At 39.6% G+C, this 19,189-nt stretch overlaps 1 protein-coding gene across 2 annotated transcripts in view; it reads right to left on the bottom strand.

Moving 5' to 3' along the window:
* LOC122553627 (E3 ubiquitin-protein ligase pellino homolog 2) overlaps nucleotides 1-19,189 on the bottom strand; it is a 247,120-nt gene that overhangs the window by 145,035 nt on the left and 82,896 nt on the right. For both annotated transcript variants that reach the window (XM_043697730.1, XM_043697729.1), the window contains exon 2: nucleotides 2,502-2,791. In XM_043697730.1, coding sequence (XP_043553665.1) covers nucleotides 2,502-2,578 — 77 coding nt within the window. In that variant the 5' untranslated portion in view covers nucleotides 2,579-2,791. The remainder of the gene's footprint in view (nucleotides 1-2,501; nucleotides 2,792-19,189) is intronic.

The raw sequence follows: 19,189 nt of genomic DNA, 5'->3' as shown, positions 1-19,189 counted from the left end.
TCCACCTATCGCAATTCCAACGCCCCTCCCTCAAGTCCCTCCTCCCTACCTTTTATCTTAGCCTGCTGGACACACTTTCCTCATACCTGAAGAAGGGCTTATGCCCGAAACGTCGATTCTCCTGTTCCTTGGATGCTGTCTGACCTGCTGCGCTTTTCCAGCAACACATTTTCAGCATTTTGTACACTACGTTGGTTTTGCTCATGCTGGGTATCGGGTCCTTTGTCCTGGTGATTTATTGTCTGAGAGTGGCTGTTGGTTTGTGTGCTGTTATGAGTCCTAGTGGTCGTAGTAGTCTGACATTTCTGAACTTACAGCCAGACTACTGCGACCACTAGGACTCAAAACAGCACACAAACCAACAGCCACTCTCAGACAACAACTCACCAGGACAAAGGACCCGATACCCAGCATGAGCAAACCCAACGTAGTGTACAAAATCCCATGCAAGGACTGCACAAAACACTCCATAGGACAAACAGGAAGACAGCTAATGATCTGTATCCATGAACACCAACTAGGCACGAAACGACACGACCAGCTATCCTTAGTAGCCACACACACACATGACAAGCAACATGAGTTCGACTGGGACAACACTACTATTATAGGACAAGCCAAATAGAGAACAGCCAGGGAATTCTAGAGGCATGGCACTCATCCACAGATTCTATCAAGAAACATATCGACCTGGACCCAATATACCGGCCACTGTAGCGGACAGCTGGAACGGACAACCGGAAGCGGCAGAGACAAACCACTATAAATGCCGGAGGAAACAACACAGAAGCGCTTCATAGGAGGCTCCCAAGCACTGAGGATGTCACCTAGACAGGGGACGAAACGTTTGCAACACAAATTCCCAGCTCGGCGAACAGAACCACAACAGAAAATCAATGGCAGAGAGACCAGTACAGATTTGTGAACAGCTTTCTTGAAAGATAGCAACAAATGCTATGCCTCACCATGAACTAGAAAATCCAGGTCATTGTAATATTACAAATAAATTGCTCTCCTAGAAATATGAAGAGATTGTTCTGATAACTATTGTGTCCGATCATATCATAAATATCAGAAGTACATTATTCTGAGCAATCAGAAGACCTTTTTAAAAAAATCACCATAATTTTCATTTTTTGTAAGTTACTTAAATAAAATGTCTTTCAATGCAATGAGAAGCCAGAAATTTTTGGCTTCTCAAAATGAATTGAATTGTAATTTTTAAAAGGACTTTCATTTTATTTAATATTAAATATGTCCAAACTAATGCAAAAAAAGACAATATTTTCAAGTTTTTTTTCATAAAATAAGCTATTGGCAAATGGGCCAGGATAAAAGCAGATATTAGACTTCAAGGAGCAAACACAATCATGGGTAAAGTGGCATTGAAATAAGAGGTAGATACAAATTCACTGCATAAAAAGGCCATAAAGAAACAAAAAAAATTTTGAAGATGGCAAATAGTGAGTCATGACAGTCAGTGCAAGGACAATTTGGATCAGTTGTAGTTGGACTGTGGTGGACTAAAGTTAAGAATTACACAACATCAGGTTATAGTCCAACAGGTTTATTTGGAGGCACTAGCTTCAGAAGCGCTGCTTCTTCATCAAGTGGTTGTATGGTTGAAGAAGCAGTGGTTTGAAAGCTAACGCCTCCAAATAAACCTGTTGGACGATAACCTGGTATAGTGTAAGAATAGAGATGAAAAATAAGGTTTGAATCAAAGAATGGGGCATAAGTGATGGCAGGGGGTGAGGGAAATGGCAGGACCAGAATGAGAGTGGCAACTATTGTTCCCTGCAATGATGCACAGCGATCCTGGGGATACTGTGCTGGGAATAAACTAGCTAGGCTCAAAAGCGATAAATTAGAAGAAACACTGGGCCGTCAGCAAGGCGCAAAGAGAGAGAGTTGGAGGGGAAAAGGCATGTATCCGATAGGGACCAGCTCACAAGCGCTCACGGCATCAGAAAAAACAGTTCAGCTGCAGAGAAAATCACAATGAGGTACTCACACGAAAAGATACAGAAAAAGGTCATTCAGAGAGTCAAACAATTTGCACAAAGATAAAAGGGCACGCGCGGAGTTTAGGCATTGGGAAATGCGCACACAAATCGGTAAGTGAAGCGGCCTTGTGCATAGAAAGTGAAATAAACACGTCTATAGAATAAAGGCAGAGAAGTCAAGACAAATACAGAACAATAAGAAGTTAGTTTAAAGGGAACACTGAAGAAAGAGGACATGCTCAGCGGTTGACGAAGCGTACTAACAGGCAGAACGGACACAACGGAGCAGGCATAGCTCAGAGTTAGTACTTTCCATGGAGCGAGGGAGAACACACGCAGATACAAAAGGAGGTGGGGGAGACAAATGCAGAGAGAATGAGGGAGAGATCTGCAATCAAAGGAACAAGAACACCTCAGAGCAAAACTGGGATCTACAGAGACAGAGACGGAAACGTTGCCTTCAGCTGAAGGTGTGGTGCTGATCATTTTACTCACCCCAGGACGATGAGTTCTCCATACTTCACGGGATCCTTGGTGGGCGCACTGTGATCTTCTTGACTTGATGAAAACATGAGTGGCGCTCGGTTTACGTCTCGCCGACGTTCACCGCTCAGTACTGAATGACTGTATCCACAAGCACACCATGAGTTTCGTCCTTTTATTTATTTGGACTGATTTGGTTGTGGATGGGTATATTTGTTTCGCCCCACTCCCCTTCCTCCGATGTCTTCCCCAGTTTCTGATCTTCAAAATCTGTCTCTCACTGCCAAACAGCCGAGTGTTCGCTGCGTCGAGAAAGAACCAGAGAAAAAAAACCGTCAACAATCAGATTAGTCAGCTGGCGAGGGGGAGGGGTGGGAGAGGAGTCTACCAATAACTGCACACGCGGGAGGGAACTCTGTGGCCACTATAAGAGAGGCGAAAATCTTTCCTATCACTATTCAACTCCAAAACATGCACATTATGTCGAATACAGTGTTTACTCTGATTTTACTTCAGAAATGCACAGGCTAGCGATGTAAATTTTGAAAAAAAATAATTCAGTACATCAGCTGCCCCCCCCAACTATTTTTGTGCTGGGTTCCCAGTATAAGGGTGTTATGTAAACAGAGCAGACGGAGCCGCCGCGTGAAACGCGAGCGCCTGGAAAGGGCCGGGGTTCGGAGCGCGAGTTACGCCACGAGTCAATTAAAATAACGAACAGTAGCGCGAACCGCGAATGTAAATGTGGTCAGAAGGCCCTGGTTCCCCCGACTCATTAGCAGGAATCTGCCAAGGGGCGCGGCTGCAGCTGTCACTTCCATCCGTTCCGATTCGAGAGAAAGGCAGCCCCTACTAAACTCATTTGTGCCCGAGAGCCGTGGCAGATGTCGGCGTTCTGTCCCAACCCTGCTGCTGACTGTCGCCTGCTGCTTGTTGCTGTTGGTCAATGGAAGCATACATTTAATGTGTTGAGCTGTCTCCTCTATTGAACCTCGGTTCCGGGGCCATGCTGGTACTGCCAGATCCAGCGATAACAATGACTTCGCTGTTCCAAAGTGTCTTTCTTTCCTCCCTCCCCCTCCCCAAAAAGGCCTGCCAGTAAAGCCACAGAAAGCACAATGTGACAGCTGTGGTACGTGAAACTCTGTTCATCCTTATGTAACTTTTATGTTAGGGTGCTTTGGTACTTGCTAAACACATCTTCCATACACAACAGATTACTAGGCTTCTTATAAGTATCATTTGAATAATCCATATTGTAAAACGTTTTGGAAATACAAAAATAATTGGGGATAAAAAATATATTCAAAATTGAGCTCGATTAAAGAAAGGTTTATTAATATTACATAATGTATATATGTGTGTTTGAAGTGAAAGCTTAAAAGTTCGGTTGCTGCCAAACCATGAGACCCTTAATTCAGTCATAAAAGTCTGACACGATCTCTGTGACTCATACGCTACCCATCGAGTATATTGAACGATTGTTTTTTTGTAATGTATAGCATTTCTAAGAAATTTACCAAATCGAATTTACCTAAATCTAAATTTCCTTTTTAGCACTCAAACAAATATTGAAAACAGTAAAGGTGAAAACAGGAAAACAAAATCAGGAAGTAATCATTAGGAGGCAACTGGCTATTAAATTTTAAAAGAAGCAGGAGGAAGATTATGGGAGAATTAAGGAGTACCAAAGTTTTTAGTTTAAAATGTCAAATTGTTGCCAAATGGTTGTTAGTGAGTTCTAGTCAAACTCAAATAGAGTGTATTCTTTATACTGTAATTCCTGGATTGAGGGCAGGGAAGCAAGAGAAAATAGACGAAAAGAAAAGTTGCAAATAAATTTGTAAGTAAATGTGAAACAGTTTAGTATCCAACTCAATGTTTCATAGGGGTTCAAGTGAAATCACAGTGAAATTTCAAAACAATAGTGATATTAAGATAAATGCAGTTTTGCATCCCACTCTTGCTTGACATGGGTACAATGGGGCTGGACTTCTGTGCCATTCCACAGTAACATCTCCATGGTTGGTTCAACACTAGAGGGGAAAGTTGACATATCTAATTGTTGTCACAGCATCAGTGATGCATGCTAGCTGCAGTCATATTCACAACAGATGGCACATTTCTGATTCTGCCTCTTTCTGATCTCTGTTTCCCATAATCGTTTGCTGGTAGACATGACAAGATCTAAGAAATCATGACATTTTAGTAGATGCCATCAATCGGTAAACATTGGCTCTAAATTGTCTTGCCATGCCTTATTATTTAACAATGTCATTGAAACATGGTGTAATTGGGGTGCTTTCAAGAAATTTATTTTTTGGACAATGTAGAACATTGAAGTTGAATGCTGTATTTCATTATACTGTAAATAAGCGCTGGACACATATCTGCTTACCTTAGCCATTTTTGCACAAAGAGTGGGATGCAAAACTGCACTTATCTTAATATCACTATTGTTTTGAAATTTCACTGTGATTCACTTGAATTGCGCAAATGGCTGTATTACATTATCCTTATCATATTAAAGAGAAAGTGAGAACTGCAGATGCTGGAGATCAGAGTCAAAAGGTGTGGCGCTGGAAAAGCACAGTGGGTCAGGCAGCATCCAAGGAGCAGGAGAATCAACGTTTCGAGCAGAAGCCCTTCATGCTGGAAATATTGACTCTCCTACTCCTTGGATGCTGCTCTGCTTTTCCAGCACCACACTTTTTGACTCTTATCATATTAAGTCAGAGTTTTGTTTTTATACATCTTCAAGGCAGGAATTACTAAACAGTATTCTTTACAGATTTCAGCAGTTCAGTCTTTTGCAACCTGTCATCTTACTGTAAAGCCCAAAAGCTTTCCTTCCAATTATCTTATTATTTTAAAAGACAAACTGAAATGACAATGGGAATATATGAGAAAAAAATCCAGAACGACTCTCGTGCATAAATGTCACTGAAAAAGGCGGTGACCCCACTGATCTTAGAACAGGACTTTCTAAAGTGAGACATTTCAAAATTCCAAATAGCATAGCAGTGTCTGAATGTTTAAAATGTATCTGACCAAATTTGCCAGTTTAAAATAAATAACTTAAGTCTTTGCTAAAGACAGTTAAAGTTTTTTTTTCCCAATCCTTGCATCATTCATCTCTTGTTATTCTTTTAACTCAAGGTGAAGTCCAGTACCTCCTTTCACACTAAACAATTACCATTGAATTTCAAACTCATTTACGGCTTGAATACTGCTCCCAAATTTGTGCAGTTTATTTCTCCTTTCTGTACAATATGATACAAATACAAAGTGCATTGCTTAGAGAATGATCTCTTCATCATTTGTAACATTGAATCTTTTTCTCTGATGCAATTTTTTTTGCTTCCTCTATTTTATCAATATAACTGTAATCAGTATTCCTTTGCTCTTTCTAAGCTCATGATGCTCTATTGTGTATCCTATATTCTATAATATTGAAATCATTATACTTTCTATCTCCATTGCATTCTTTCCAGAACATTAAAGCTTGGATTTTGTTCATGTATTTTCATGGATACTGGATAGTGAAAAGTGATTAATTCTTACCTCAAAGGAAAAGCACCAGATTTTATTTCCAACAATCGAACTAAGTCATGGCTCAATTCAAAAAAAAGAAGCTGGGTGATTTCAGTTTTGCAACAATTTCTTGCAGTTCTCGTATATACTCTGTCAGATATTGGATGCATTCATATTGAAATTGTTATCTAGGGTGATCAGATGTACTCCAGCGGTCATGGAAAGTTCATAATTAAACAAAGTTAATGACACTGGCAATTCTTCACCAATTTTAACTTAGTTGGCATTTAGGCTGTCAAGTGTTTTTGCACAAGTCATACAAATTGCTTATCCTAGTGCCATTTCCTGCTTTATAACAGTGACTAACTACACTTGAAAAAGATTCAATTTGCTTCAGGATGTCCTGTGATTATGAAAATTGCCGTAGCAATGCATGTACAAACGTATTTTTACAATAAGTGACATAAGTAAGTTTCCCAATTGAAATCTTCCTACCTGTGTGTAAGGGAAGACCAGTGGAATGATGCCAGGTATGTCAGCTATGCAAGAAATCTACCTATCACCTAGCACCCACATCTTCAGAGATGTAATATTCTGCAAGGGTTATTCTAGTTTTCCATGGCAATAGCTTTTTATGCATTTAGCTGCCTGTCTGCTGGAAGGTTGGCTGCAACTAAACATTTGGGTTATGACCTTTAATAATCTTTAAAATCATACCACTTCACTAAATTCTGGGGTGAGAGGTGTTAACTAAGTATGTTAACTAAGCATGTTAACTAAGTAGGTTCTGGATCAGTGGTGCTGGAAGAGCACAGCAGTTCAGGCAGCATCCAACGAGCAGCGAAACTGACGTTTCGGGCAAAAGCCCTTCATCAGGAATCGAAACCAAACAGCTATTCAGCCAATTCTATTATTGAATAGGGTATTATCTCAACTGTTGGTACTTTTGGACAAGTCAGATCCCAGACCGAAATGATAAGACTCTTCTTTGTAAATTTTAGTTAACATGGTGATTATTCACTCCAGAGTTTGTTTAACAATAGATGTTTATTATACAAAAGACCAAACCAAAACAAAGCTCTCCAGATACAGAAATTAGAAAACTCAAAGTACACAGCAAAACAATGTTTCATCAGTTCTTGATTTTATCCATTACAAAGACTCAAATCCAGAGAAATTAGCCCTCAAGTATCAAATCCCTGTATTCAACGTATCCAATTCTCTTCAGTTCTGTCCATGAACTGTGAAGTCTTCTTAGACGAAACCTCACAAAACTGACAGCAGTTTCTAACTGGTAACTTTCTAACAAAACACTTCTTGTAAGTCTCAAAAACTAAACTTTTACACTGAGGTAACTTTGCTTTTTCTGAACTCCCCTATATTTCTTTCTAAGAGAGAAACTATGTTTGCTTCTGACGCTAGTCGGGTCTCCTCCAAACTGCCCTTTCAATATCTGGATTTCCTAAGATTAGCCTGATGAGAAACAAGCTGTTGGCTTTCAATGTTTACCCCATATGTTGTAAACCACTCCTGTAAAAGTAATCTTCCATTAATATTCCAGAGGGTCCTTGCTCTCTGGCCTATGCTGGATGAGGGCAGTGTTCCATAGTACTGTCTAACCTGGTTAATTTTTAAACCTTTAAGAAATGTAACCAACCCCAAATTCTAAAAATAATATTGATAAATATAAAAAATCTCACACTTCTGGTCATAAGGAAAGTTTACATTCTTAATGTAATGCAGGATTCATGCACCCAAAATGCACGTAAGTACTAAAACAGTGATCCTTCATTCCTCCAAGATTGAGCCTTTATGTGCATTTATGAAAACTCTTGACTCAAAAACAAACTATTTACAATCATGGTCCAATGCTTGAAATATACTTAAAAATCATTAAGAAGTCAACCCTTGGTCTCAAGTCATCAGAATAGCAGAAGTCCTTTATTCACTTATGGAATGTGGGTGTTGTTGGCAGGCCAGCAATTATTGCCCATCCCTATTTAGAGTCATAGGGTCATAGAGATACACAGCATGGAAACAGACCCTTCAGTCCAACCCGTCCACACCGACCTGATATCCCAACCCAATCTAGTCCCACCTGCCAGCACCCGGCCCATATCCCTCCAAACCCTTCCTATTCATATACCCATCCAAATGCCTCTTAAATGTTGCAATTGTACCAGCCTCCACCACATCCTCTGGCAGCTCATTCCATACACGCACCACCCTCTGCGTGAAAAAGTTGCCCCTAGGTCTCTTTTATATCTTTCCCCTCTCACCCTAAACCTATGCCCTCTAGTTCTGGACTCCCCAACCCCAGGGAAAAGACTTTGTCTATTTATCCTATCCATGCCCCTCATAATTTTGTAAACCTCTATAAGATATTTGCGCTTGAAAAGGTGCTGGTGAGCTGCCTTTTAGAACTGTTGCTGTACATGTGCTGTATGTAGTTCCACAATACCCTTCGGGAGGGTATGCCAGGATTTTGACACAGCGACAGTGACAGAACAATGATATGTTTCCAAGTCAGGATGGTGACTGGAACTTACAGGTCGTGTTCCCACGTATCTGCTGCCCTTGTCCATCTCGGTGGATATAGTCATGCATTTCAGAGGTTGTCTAAAGATCTTTTCAAATGTCTGCAATGCATCTTATAGATAGCACACATTGCTGCGACAGAGCATTGTTGAAAGTAGATGCTCGTGCATTTGATGCCAGTCAAGTGGGCTGCTTTGACCTGGATAATGTCAGGCTACTTGAGTGTTATTGGAGCTGCACTCATCCAAGTAGGGAATACTCCAGTATACTTGTACTTTGTAAATGGTGGACAGACTTTGGGGAGTCAGGAGGTGAGTTACTTGCTGCAGTATTCTTAGCCTCTGACCTGCCCTTCTAGCCACTGTATTTATATGGTGTGTTCAGTCAAGCTTCTGGTTAATGGTAATCCCCAAGGACATTGATAATGGGGGATTCAGTGATGGTAACACCATTGAATGTCAAGGGATGATGGTTAGATTGTCTCTTATTGAGATGGTCATTGCCTGGCATTTGTGCTGCACAAATGTTACTTGCCACTTGTCACCCCAAGCTTGGAGATTGTCTAGATCTTGTTGCATTGAAACATGGACTGCTTAGTATCCAAGGAACCATGAATGATGCTGGACATTGTGCAAACATAGGTGAACATCACCACATCTGACCTTTTGATGGAGGAGAAGTCATTGATGAAACAGCTGAAGATGCTGAGCAATAATCTCAGGAACTCCTGCAGTGATTTCATGGAGCTGAGATGACTGACCTCCAACATCTACAACCACCTTCCTATATGTGAAGTATGACTCCAACCAGCAGAGAGTTTTCCCCTGATTCCCCATTGATTCCATTTTTGCGAGGGCTCTTTGATGCCACACTTGGTCAAATGTGGCCTTGATGTCAAAGGCAGTTAATCTCACCGCACATCTCAAATTTACCTCTTTTGTCCATGTTTGAACCACAGCTGTAATGAGTTCGGAAGCTGAGTGGCCCTGGCAGAACCAAAACTAAACGTCAGTGAGAAAGTTGTTGGTAAGCAGGTGTTACTTGATAGCACTGTTGATGACACATTCCACTATTTTACAGATGATCGGGAGTAGACTAATGGGGTTAGTTGATTGTCGGAAAATTTTGCATCCAGCAAAAACAACACTTACTGGAACTCCTATTGCTAATCCCTCTCATCTACATGAAGCAAGTTACCTTGCCTACTAGGCAAGATAGGATAACTTTTTCTTGGTACATAGGTTCTCTCCAAGTCATCCACTGAGATTTCTAGCAGATGTATGCGTGAATTCGGCTTGCTGATTCTCTCTTTCTCTCGTTCCATTGTGGCTTCTGGGCCCACACTGCACCTCAGGCTCCACATCATTCTTCAGCACATACTCAGCGTTTCAGGTTCCATGTTCCCAAGTTGCTAAGGATGCTTCCTTTTGGCCCATAGGGGCCCACAGGGATGACCACTTCCCTGCCTAGACTTCTATTGAGTCAAATGCGTGGTAGCTCAGTGGTTAGCACTTCTGCTTCAGAAAGCCAGAGACCTGAGTTCGATTCCAACCGCAGGTGACTGGCTGTGTGGAGTTTGCAAATTCTCCTGTGTCTTCATGGGTTTCCTCTGGATGTTCGGTTTCCTACCGCAATCCAAAGATGTGCAGGTTAGGTGAATTGGCCATGCTAAATTGCCCGCAGTGTTCAGGGATTTGTAGGTTACATGCATTAGTTGGGGGTAAATGTAGATTAATAGGGTAGGGGAATGGATCTGGGTGGGTGACTCTTCAGAGGGTCAGTGTGGACTTGTTGGGCCAAAAAGCCCTCATTGTAGCGATTCTACGATCTATTAACAGTGGCGCAATGTCCTCCAGACACAGAGCCACTGAAGCCACGAACACCATCCAGCACCATACCAGTCAGAAACTGGGCCACCAGGGTCAACACAACTCCCTGCTATATTTAGCTGCATTTGTTTTAACCGTTCACGTACAGAAATATTTAACTGAAGTAATGTAAATTGTGCATGAATCAAGCAAATTGACTACTTTTGTGGACATCTGTGATTAAAGACAGTCACATACAGTATATTGTGTTAATGCAGTCATGATTACAAACATATAATTTAAAAAATATACCAATATTAAAAAAAATGTTTTTTTTAATCCACAGGATGTAGGTGTCATTGGCTGGGCAAGTATTTATTACCCATCCCTAACTGCCCATTGGGCAATTAAGAGTCAAACACATTGCTTCGGGTCGGGAGTCACATGCAGACCAGACCAGGTAAGGATAATAGATTTCCTTCCCTAAAGGACATTAATGAATCAGGTAGGTTTTTTTCCTGACAATTGACAATGGTTTCATGGTCATAATTAAACTCTTTATTCCAGATTTTTATTGAATTCAAATCCCACTATAGGATTTCAACCGAGGTCCCCAGAATATTATCTGTATCTCTGGATTAATAGTCCAGCAATAATACCACTGGGCCATTGCCTTGTTGGAAGCATTTGTATCAATAAAACTTAGAGGAGAATACATGGGCCCTGATATTAATGGGAGGGCAGGGTGAGGGAGCCCAAATATGGGCAAAGAACCAATGAACACTGGGAATGTGGAGGCCTGTCTGAATTTAATGATACAGTTTCATTGTAACGCAGACTCTGAGGCAACACCTGGCCAGACTGACTTCCCATCAGCAAGAAGGACCAAGAATTACTGGCAGAAAGTGGTATTTCTGCTCATTCTACCTCACAAGGATCTTAAAAGCAGGAAAATGTTTTTAAATTTATCTGAGCCTTTTCTGAGCCTTTCTATAAGTAGTTAGAGACAAAAAAAAACTGTAGATGCTGGAATCCAAGGTAGGCAAACAAGAGCCTGGAAGAACACAACAAGCCAGGCAGCATTAGGAGGTGGAGAAGTCAACGTTTTGGGTAAAACTCTTCTTCAGGACTGAAGAAACGTTACACCCGAAATGTCAACTTCTTCATCTCCTGATGCTGCTTGGCTTGCTGTGTTCTTCCAGCCTCCTGCTTGTCTACCTTTCTATAATTAGTGGCCAGGATTGGAGTAAAGTTGCTTGTTTTCATTCCCTATTGAAGAGGGTGGGAGAGGGTGAGAGATTATAATTATGGTCAGACATAAAAAAGCTATTTAATATTTCAGTCCTACTTGAAAGATATGTACTTTGAATTGTCTAAAATATTATTAGCAACATCATGCAGCTAGTCAGATGATGGACAAATATATTAAACATAACTAAATAAATATTTCAACAAGTCTTAATAATATATCATCATATCTTTTCACCAAAATGCAAGCAATACAACAACATATTTCCCATCACAGCACCTTGTATTACCAAAAATTTAGTTAATAGGATTCTTAGCAAAACGATCTTGTAATTAACAGCACCTACATAACAAAACCAACTCCTTGCTAAGTTGAATTCTATTTGCACTAGAGATAACTCACAGAAATTAATCACTTTTCTTCCAAAGAAAAACATAATATGCTCCTTAACTGCTGTCTCAGCATTTCAGAAAGGTGATAGTTTCTCAACACACTCCATTAGCTTTAATATGCTTTGCAACTAGGCAAACATTACAAAGACCAATGCTTGCTAGAATTTGTTAGCAAGACATTTTATTTTGGCATTATTTGTCAGGTTATAAGGGTCACAATAAAATGGAATTCTGACAATCAATCTGGTCTTTAAAGATGGAAATGTACTGGACAGAATGAAAAGCCATTTATCATTATATGTGGTGCTTTTAAGGTTTCTGCCAAAATAAAGATATGAAATCTACTGCACAGATCATATTCTAAAATTGCTTGAAGGATATATAGTTTGACTTGTCTAAAAAAATGTAGTGATTTTTGTCTAGAATATGAGAACATACTAATGTAAAAAAAACTCAGAGATCACTGGTTTAAACTATGGAGAATGCAGACACGTTCATGCCTAAAGTGACTGATTACAAACCTCATCGGAGGAGCACTGATGTTTTAACTGTTTTAAAAGTTTTACTAACACATTTCCAATTAGCAAGGACAAGCACAGGTAAGATAGAAGTAACACACATCCCCAAAATGATAGGTCAGTGGAGCAATGATACTGAATTGCTGGAATATCTTACCAAGAGCATTCTTCTACAATATATGGCTGCTTAGAGCAACTTGGGAGAGTAGGCTTTATGCATACTGTGAGTTTTGCGTCATTTTCCTGCCAGGACAAATCAAGGCTCGTAATTTCTGTACTAATACTGAAAGATTTGAAAGTGACATTTTGAGCATTCATGGCCTAGAAATTCAAGGTACTGTGCCAAGCACCAAAACATCAGCATTCCATAAACAAAAACTAAAATTGTTGGAAAAGCTCACCAGGTCTGGCAAAATCAGAGTTAACATTTTGGGTCCAGTGACCCTTCCTTAGAATTACTTGAAGTATATACAATTTGACTTGTATAAAGTATTATTAGCAACATCATGTATCTAGTCAGAGAATGGACAAATATATTAAACATATAACTAAACAAACATTTCAATAAGTCTTCATAATCTAACATTATATGTATTCATCAAAATACAGACAATATAACAAAATATTTTCCATCACCATGCTGACAGGATTATCAAAGCGTTATTACGATTGCAACAGGAATTAAGCCCTGTAGATCTGCCAATGAATGACATGGCAAGAAAAGTTGGATGTATTTATTGCAGCCTAAAGCAGTCCCCAAAGCACCCACTGAAGTTTGCCACTAAAACGGCATTTTTAAAAATTCACAGGATTGAATTTGAAGATAGAACGTGCAGGAATGGTCTTCCTTTAGCCATTGTGAGGCACCAGTCATTCCCCTTTCTATTACTCTCGCCTCCGCTTTCACACATGGCTAACCACATCACTCCTGATCACTTCTCTTGACTCACCTGAAGGGTGCTGTTGGCAACACTGCTACCCAAAATTAAAATCCTCTTTACCAGCAAGCTACTTGAGGACACCCATCAGGAATCTGCAGTGTAACTATCTAATGTAAATAAGGTTTGTAACCCTAATTTGAAGTTAACCACGAGCCTAGCTGTTCCAGCACAGCAACTGTTTCCTAGACTAAGTTTGTGTCAACAAGCCTGCAGTCTGTCATGTTTTTTCAAGGTAAGTTCCAGTGTTTTATGTACATAACTGAATAGAATATCTTCATTCTGTCACAAATCATTTTATTTTTCTGAACAGGCATTTGAAATGTTGTCATATAGAAGATGAGTGAATTTTTTGTTATAACGCTGAAAGATCCTGACCGTTTCTTGAGGAGAATAATAAAGGATTTCATGAGCTGACTGAAAGTGCAAATAAGTATCAACATTTGGAGAAAAAAATGAAACATTTCTATCATAGAAGCCATGTAGAATTTATTCTAGCTTCATGCTCTAGACTTGTACTATTTACTACCATGATTTTGAGGCACACAGGCTTAAGGTTTACTGAGACCTTGATGAGGAGAAAGTGAGGACTGCAGATGCTGGAGATCAGAGCTGAAAATGTGTTGCTCGAAAAGCGCAGCAGGTCAGGCAGCATCCAGGGAACAGGAGAATCGACGTTTCGGGCATAAGCCCTTCTTCAGGAATCTCTTCAGGAAGCCCTGAAGAAGGGCTTATGCCCGAAACGTCGATTCTCCTGTTCCCTGGATGCTGCCTGACCTGCTGCGCTTTTCCAGCAACACATTTTCAGCTGAGACCTTGATGACTTCAGTATTGTGCAATTTGGGGTTATACTGCCTCATTACTTTCAGTGCAATTCCTTTGCATAATGAATGGAAATACACTTTGTGGGAAAGAAATCAGGCAAAATTAATGTTTATTGTTTTCAAACTGAAAACTGCTTTTGTACATTCATCATTCTTTTTGCCTCATCTTGTAAACTGCCCACTGAGTCCTATATTTCCATATTTAAATATGCGATTAAGAACTATTAATGCTGTAGCTCAGTATTTCCTGCTTTTATACTTACAATACACTCACTCAGGGAAAGTTAGGGCCAGCTTAGACAGGTGAAATCAAAGTGCCTCTGACAGAAAAAAATGTGGAATATTCTTTTTTAGCCATTGTTTCTCGATTCTGCCTTGTATTGGCTTCACTCTGCTTCTACTAGTTCACATGACTGGCAGATATTCAGTCACCTTCCACTGTAAGGACAAGATTAACATTCCCAATCAGCATACCCATCTACCCATCATTATTGTTATAGGGGAACTCGAGAGCACAGAAGAACCAAGCACGATTTAAGTAAGGTGGTTTATATCAGATATTACACTTTCCCCTCCACAAACATTTTAAATATAGAGGCAACACAGTTCACATGAGGATCTCACTAAGGAGATGTGTATACGTGCAGGGGACTTTGCCAAAGCGATAGGAAGGCAGCTCTGTCATCAACTTCATGATGGCAAACAAGCCTGCATTGTTCTCACTGCCACTTCAGAGCTCATCAACACACGGGAAATTGTCGTTCTAGGCTGCAATGGATAATCCTTAATACCAGTTGCAATCAGGTCTTCTGCAAATTTACAGGAATCTGGCAATTTATTATGTTTAAAGACACAGCATGGCAGCAAGTATAGGGTAAACAGGATTTCAATGTTTATAAATTTTCAGACTACTAATGATCTAGGATACATTTGTTATCCCCAGTTAGCTTTGTGAGCTCCCACAGAACAATCTTCAAATACATCCTAAAAGCTTCTGCCCCAGCAATATACAGATAGTGAGTGACGATATGACAATAATCCTACTTATAATCATGAGATATGCCTAAAGTTCATAATGCATTAATTCTTTTAATTCTCAGTGAATAAAATTAAGTTAGCTGATTATTTCTTTTGGCTTTTCTAGTTTTGTTTGGTGTCCCCACAATGCTGCCTGATCTCTGTTCTCCAGTGAGTCACCATTCCCCTTTCAATCCTCCTGCTTAATTATCTTACCACCTCATCTTTCTATCTGGCTTTAAACCTTTCACTTCTCCTTTCTCCTAGCAGTCCACTCTCCATCACTAGTCCTATCACATTTCCTCTCTCTCTCTCTCTCTCTCTCTTTCCAACCACACAATTTCAATCTCTCCTTGGCAACCTTCTTCAATGCTCATAAAATCTTGATGTGTTGGTTCTTGATTTTCTCTGTCCTCTTAAATCCATATATCTATCTTAGCATTCACATCTCATTAGTATCCAGTCATTGTTCCCCTCTTCTTGATGTTGGCCAAATTGATATGTAGCAAAGTTGATGTGACAATTGTCTTGTAGATTTTTACTTTTAGTTTCTGTGATTTCTATAACATTTCATTCTACTGCACTACTTACAATTACATTAGCCAGATACAATCCATTGCTGAATTCCAATTTGCATACTCTTATGATCACTGCTGTATCTGAGCTTTCTTTGAAGTTTCCATTTAAATCTCTGGTCCACGATTATCTCCCACATCTTGAAAATATTTGAGAGGAGTTTAATTCTTGCAATTTCAATCATTTTCCTGATCTTTACAAATTGGTACTAAAGTGCTTTTCCTCTATGGCCTTGAGAATTGCACTGAACTGCAACGCCTGCAATCTTATCCTTTTCAAATGGTATATTTGCATTCCACCTCAATTTTCTTCTGAAACCGCCCGAAAAGCTTTCAGTGTCTAGGTTTTTCTAAGCTAAAACCAATTCTTGATTATTCCAAACAAAAGGCAAGATAATGTCTTTCAATGTTTGCTCTCTCTCCCCTAAATTCCATTGTATAAACAAACTATCTTTTATAAACATATGATGGAGTATATTAAAACATGCTCTCTAACACTAACTTAGGTACAGTTGCAGAATGGCTTTTTTTAAGCCCTTCACAAAAGTAATCAATCCCACACATCTTTTATCACAATACTTCCACCTTGTGTCACTTCTAACACCAATAATTTGTATCTATTTACTTTCTCCCATAATCTTTACACTCTCATTCTGCTCCTTTTTTCTAGGCTCAAAATGACAGTCATATATTGGAGCTTTGGGATCATGATTTCAAACCATTGTCTTCCTGGGCTTTTCTCCAAGTGCTCAGTCATATTCTCATCATCTCCACCACATAGCTCAACATCATCTATAAGCATTATTGACCTATGGCATTTTCTATTTCAACTGCTCAGTTTAAATATGCATTACAATCAAGAACAGATGCACCTCATGCCAATCCTTGGTGTATTCACACTTTGAAAGTCTCACTCTCACCTATGCTGCTCCTTACTGTTTTCTGGCACACCTTATACATATCCTGTAATCATCATATATACTTCTCAGCAACTCCATGAATTCCAAAACATATCTAGAATTTCACATTAGGCATATAGTCACAAGCATTCACTAGATTAATTAACACAATCTTCATGTTGTATTGGTCTTCCTGATATTGGTCCATCAATTGTCTCAAAACAAAAATAGCATCAGTAGTCCTTCTTCTGGGTATGAATCCAAACTTATCTTCATGGATATCTCTTTTTTTTCTCTCAATCTCTGGTCCACGACTATCTCCCACAACTTGAAAATATTTAATAGGAGTTTAATTCTTGCAATTTCGATCATTTTCCTGATCTTTACAAATTGGTACTAAAGTGCTTTTCCTCTATTGCCTTGAGAATTGCACTGATCTGCAATGCCTGCAATCTTATCCGTTTCATCCCACAGCATTTAGGGGATACTTCCCATCCAGACCTGGGGACTTATTTAATTTTATGTCTGTTAAAACTGCAAAATACTACCTCCCTCTCAACTGTAATTTCTTTACTTTGCAATAAGCATTCTATGTTAGGTGGTCAGTACCTCCCTTGGAAAGACTTTATAGTCCTTTGAATGTTCTAACCATGATGTAATCCAGCTGTGTTTCTCCACGACTATTTTTGTAGGTTCTAAGGTGGTTTCTATATTTTTGGTACCAAGTAATTATCTTCCAAAAATGATCATGGCTCCTTCTTCATTTGCTTCTTTAAAACCCTGTCCATCATGAATAAACTTATATCCCTCTCTTTCTCTCCCTATATGTCCATTCAGGTTTCCTCCTGCCATTAGTCTTTCATTGCTTGTTACTGTTTAAATTGGACTGTCCATATGTTCCCAGAATTCTTTTCTTTCCACATCCATCCTATTTCATCCTTTATTTCTACCTTTAATTTAATGATTCTGTTTTTGATTCTGTCCACTCTGACACTTTGTCCTTTATTTTCTCACTTAGTGCTAATCTAACATCATTTAATTTACCATCTTGTCTCTGGTAGTATAGGTTAATTCCACTACCAATATCTCTTATTTTGCTGCCATTTTACTTTGTTTCCAGAACTGTGTGATTTGTATCCCATTTCTCACAATCATGTCAATTACTCCACTACTTCTCCCAGTCAGGCTAATAACATTTAAATTCACTATGTTTTATCTTCTTTTCACCTTTCCTTTGGTCTTTCCTCTTTAGCTATCCTTGTCCAAGCAATGGTAACCCTTGCCTATTCCTCACATGGTTCAGACAGAAACCCTTGCACAGTGTTCCTTGCACAGTGTGCTATATTCATTCATAATTGTTGACTTTTGTGTTTCAAATTCTAACGTTTTGCTGCCATTGATAACGGGACATTGAGATGGTGACATAATGATAATTTGAACTAGTCATATTCGAGATACTTAGTTGGTAGAATTTAAATTCAACTAATAAATCTCAAAACATAAAGCTTGTACCAGAAAAGATGAACACGAAACAATCATTTAATAAAAACCCATCTCATTCATTAATGACATTTAGGAAAGGGAATCTGTTTCCGACGTGCAATGGCCTACATGTAATCCCTGACCCACAGCAATGTGTTTGACTCTAAGCTGCTTGCTGCAATGGTCTAGCAGAGAAAGCAGGAGGCTGGAAGAACACAGCAAGCCAGGCACCAACAGGAGATGGAGAAGTTGACGTTTCAGGTGTAATCCTTCTTCAGGACTAGGGTGGGTGTAAGGGGAACTGCTCATAAAGGGGATGGCTGGGGCGGGGTTGTGAAGTGGGGATAGGTGAAGGCAGGCAGAGGGTCCAACCTGGTTGTTCAACGGGAGAAATGAATCCGGTAGGTGGCTGGGAGAAGTGGAAGGGAGCGGGAGGGGTTGGGAAGGGAGTTGGGGGAAGGGAAGGAACTTATTTGAAATTGGAGAACTCAATGTTGAGTCCTCCGGACTGTAGGCTGCCCAGGAGGAAGATGATGCGTTGTTCCTCCAATTTGCAGTTTGGTTCATTGTGGCAATGTAAGAGTTGGTTCAAGGCTAATCAGGCATGGACAACAAATGCTGGCTTTGCCAGCAAATGCCCACATCCTATGAAAGAATAAAAAAGGATGATGTAAACAGCAATATAGGTAATATTACTCATGGCATATTCCTCTACAAGGTTCAAATTTTAAAGACATAATTTTCCTGTCTGGACACAATGAGAATCTTGAATATGTTCCAGATAATGTATCATGAATAGCTTTAGTCTGTCATAACCTTCATAACTTTTCCATATTTCATTTAATACAGATTTTTCTTTTGTATTCCATGAACTCGTTCTTAAGTTTTATGGTCAATAGAAGTAATTTTATTAGATTACTTACTGT

Source organism: Chiloscyllium plagiosum, chromosome 10 (assembly GCF_004010195.1).
Source record: "Chiloscyllium plagiosum isolate BGI_BamShark_2017 chromosome 10, ASM401019v2, whole genome shotgun sequence".
NCBI classification, from domain to species: domain Eukaryota; kingdom Metazoa; phylum Chordata; class Chondrichthyes; order Orectolobiformes; family Hemiscylliidae; genus Chiloscyllium; species Chiloscyllium plagiosum.
This window is presented reverse-complemented; position numbering and strand designations above follow the sequence as displayed.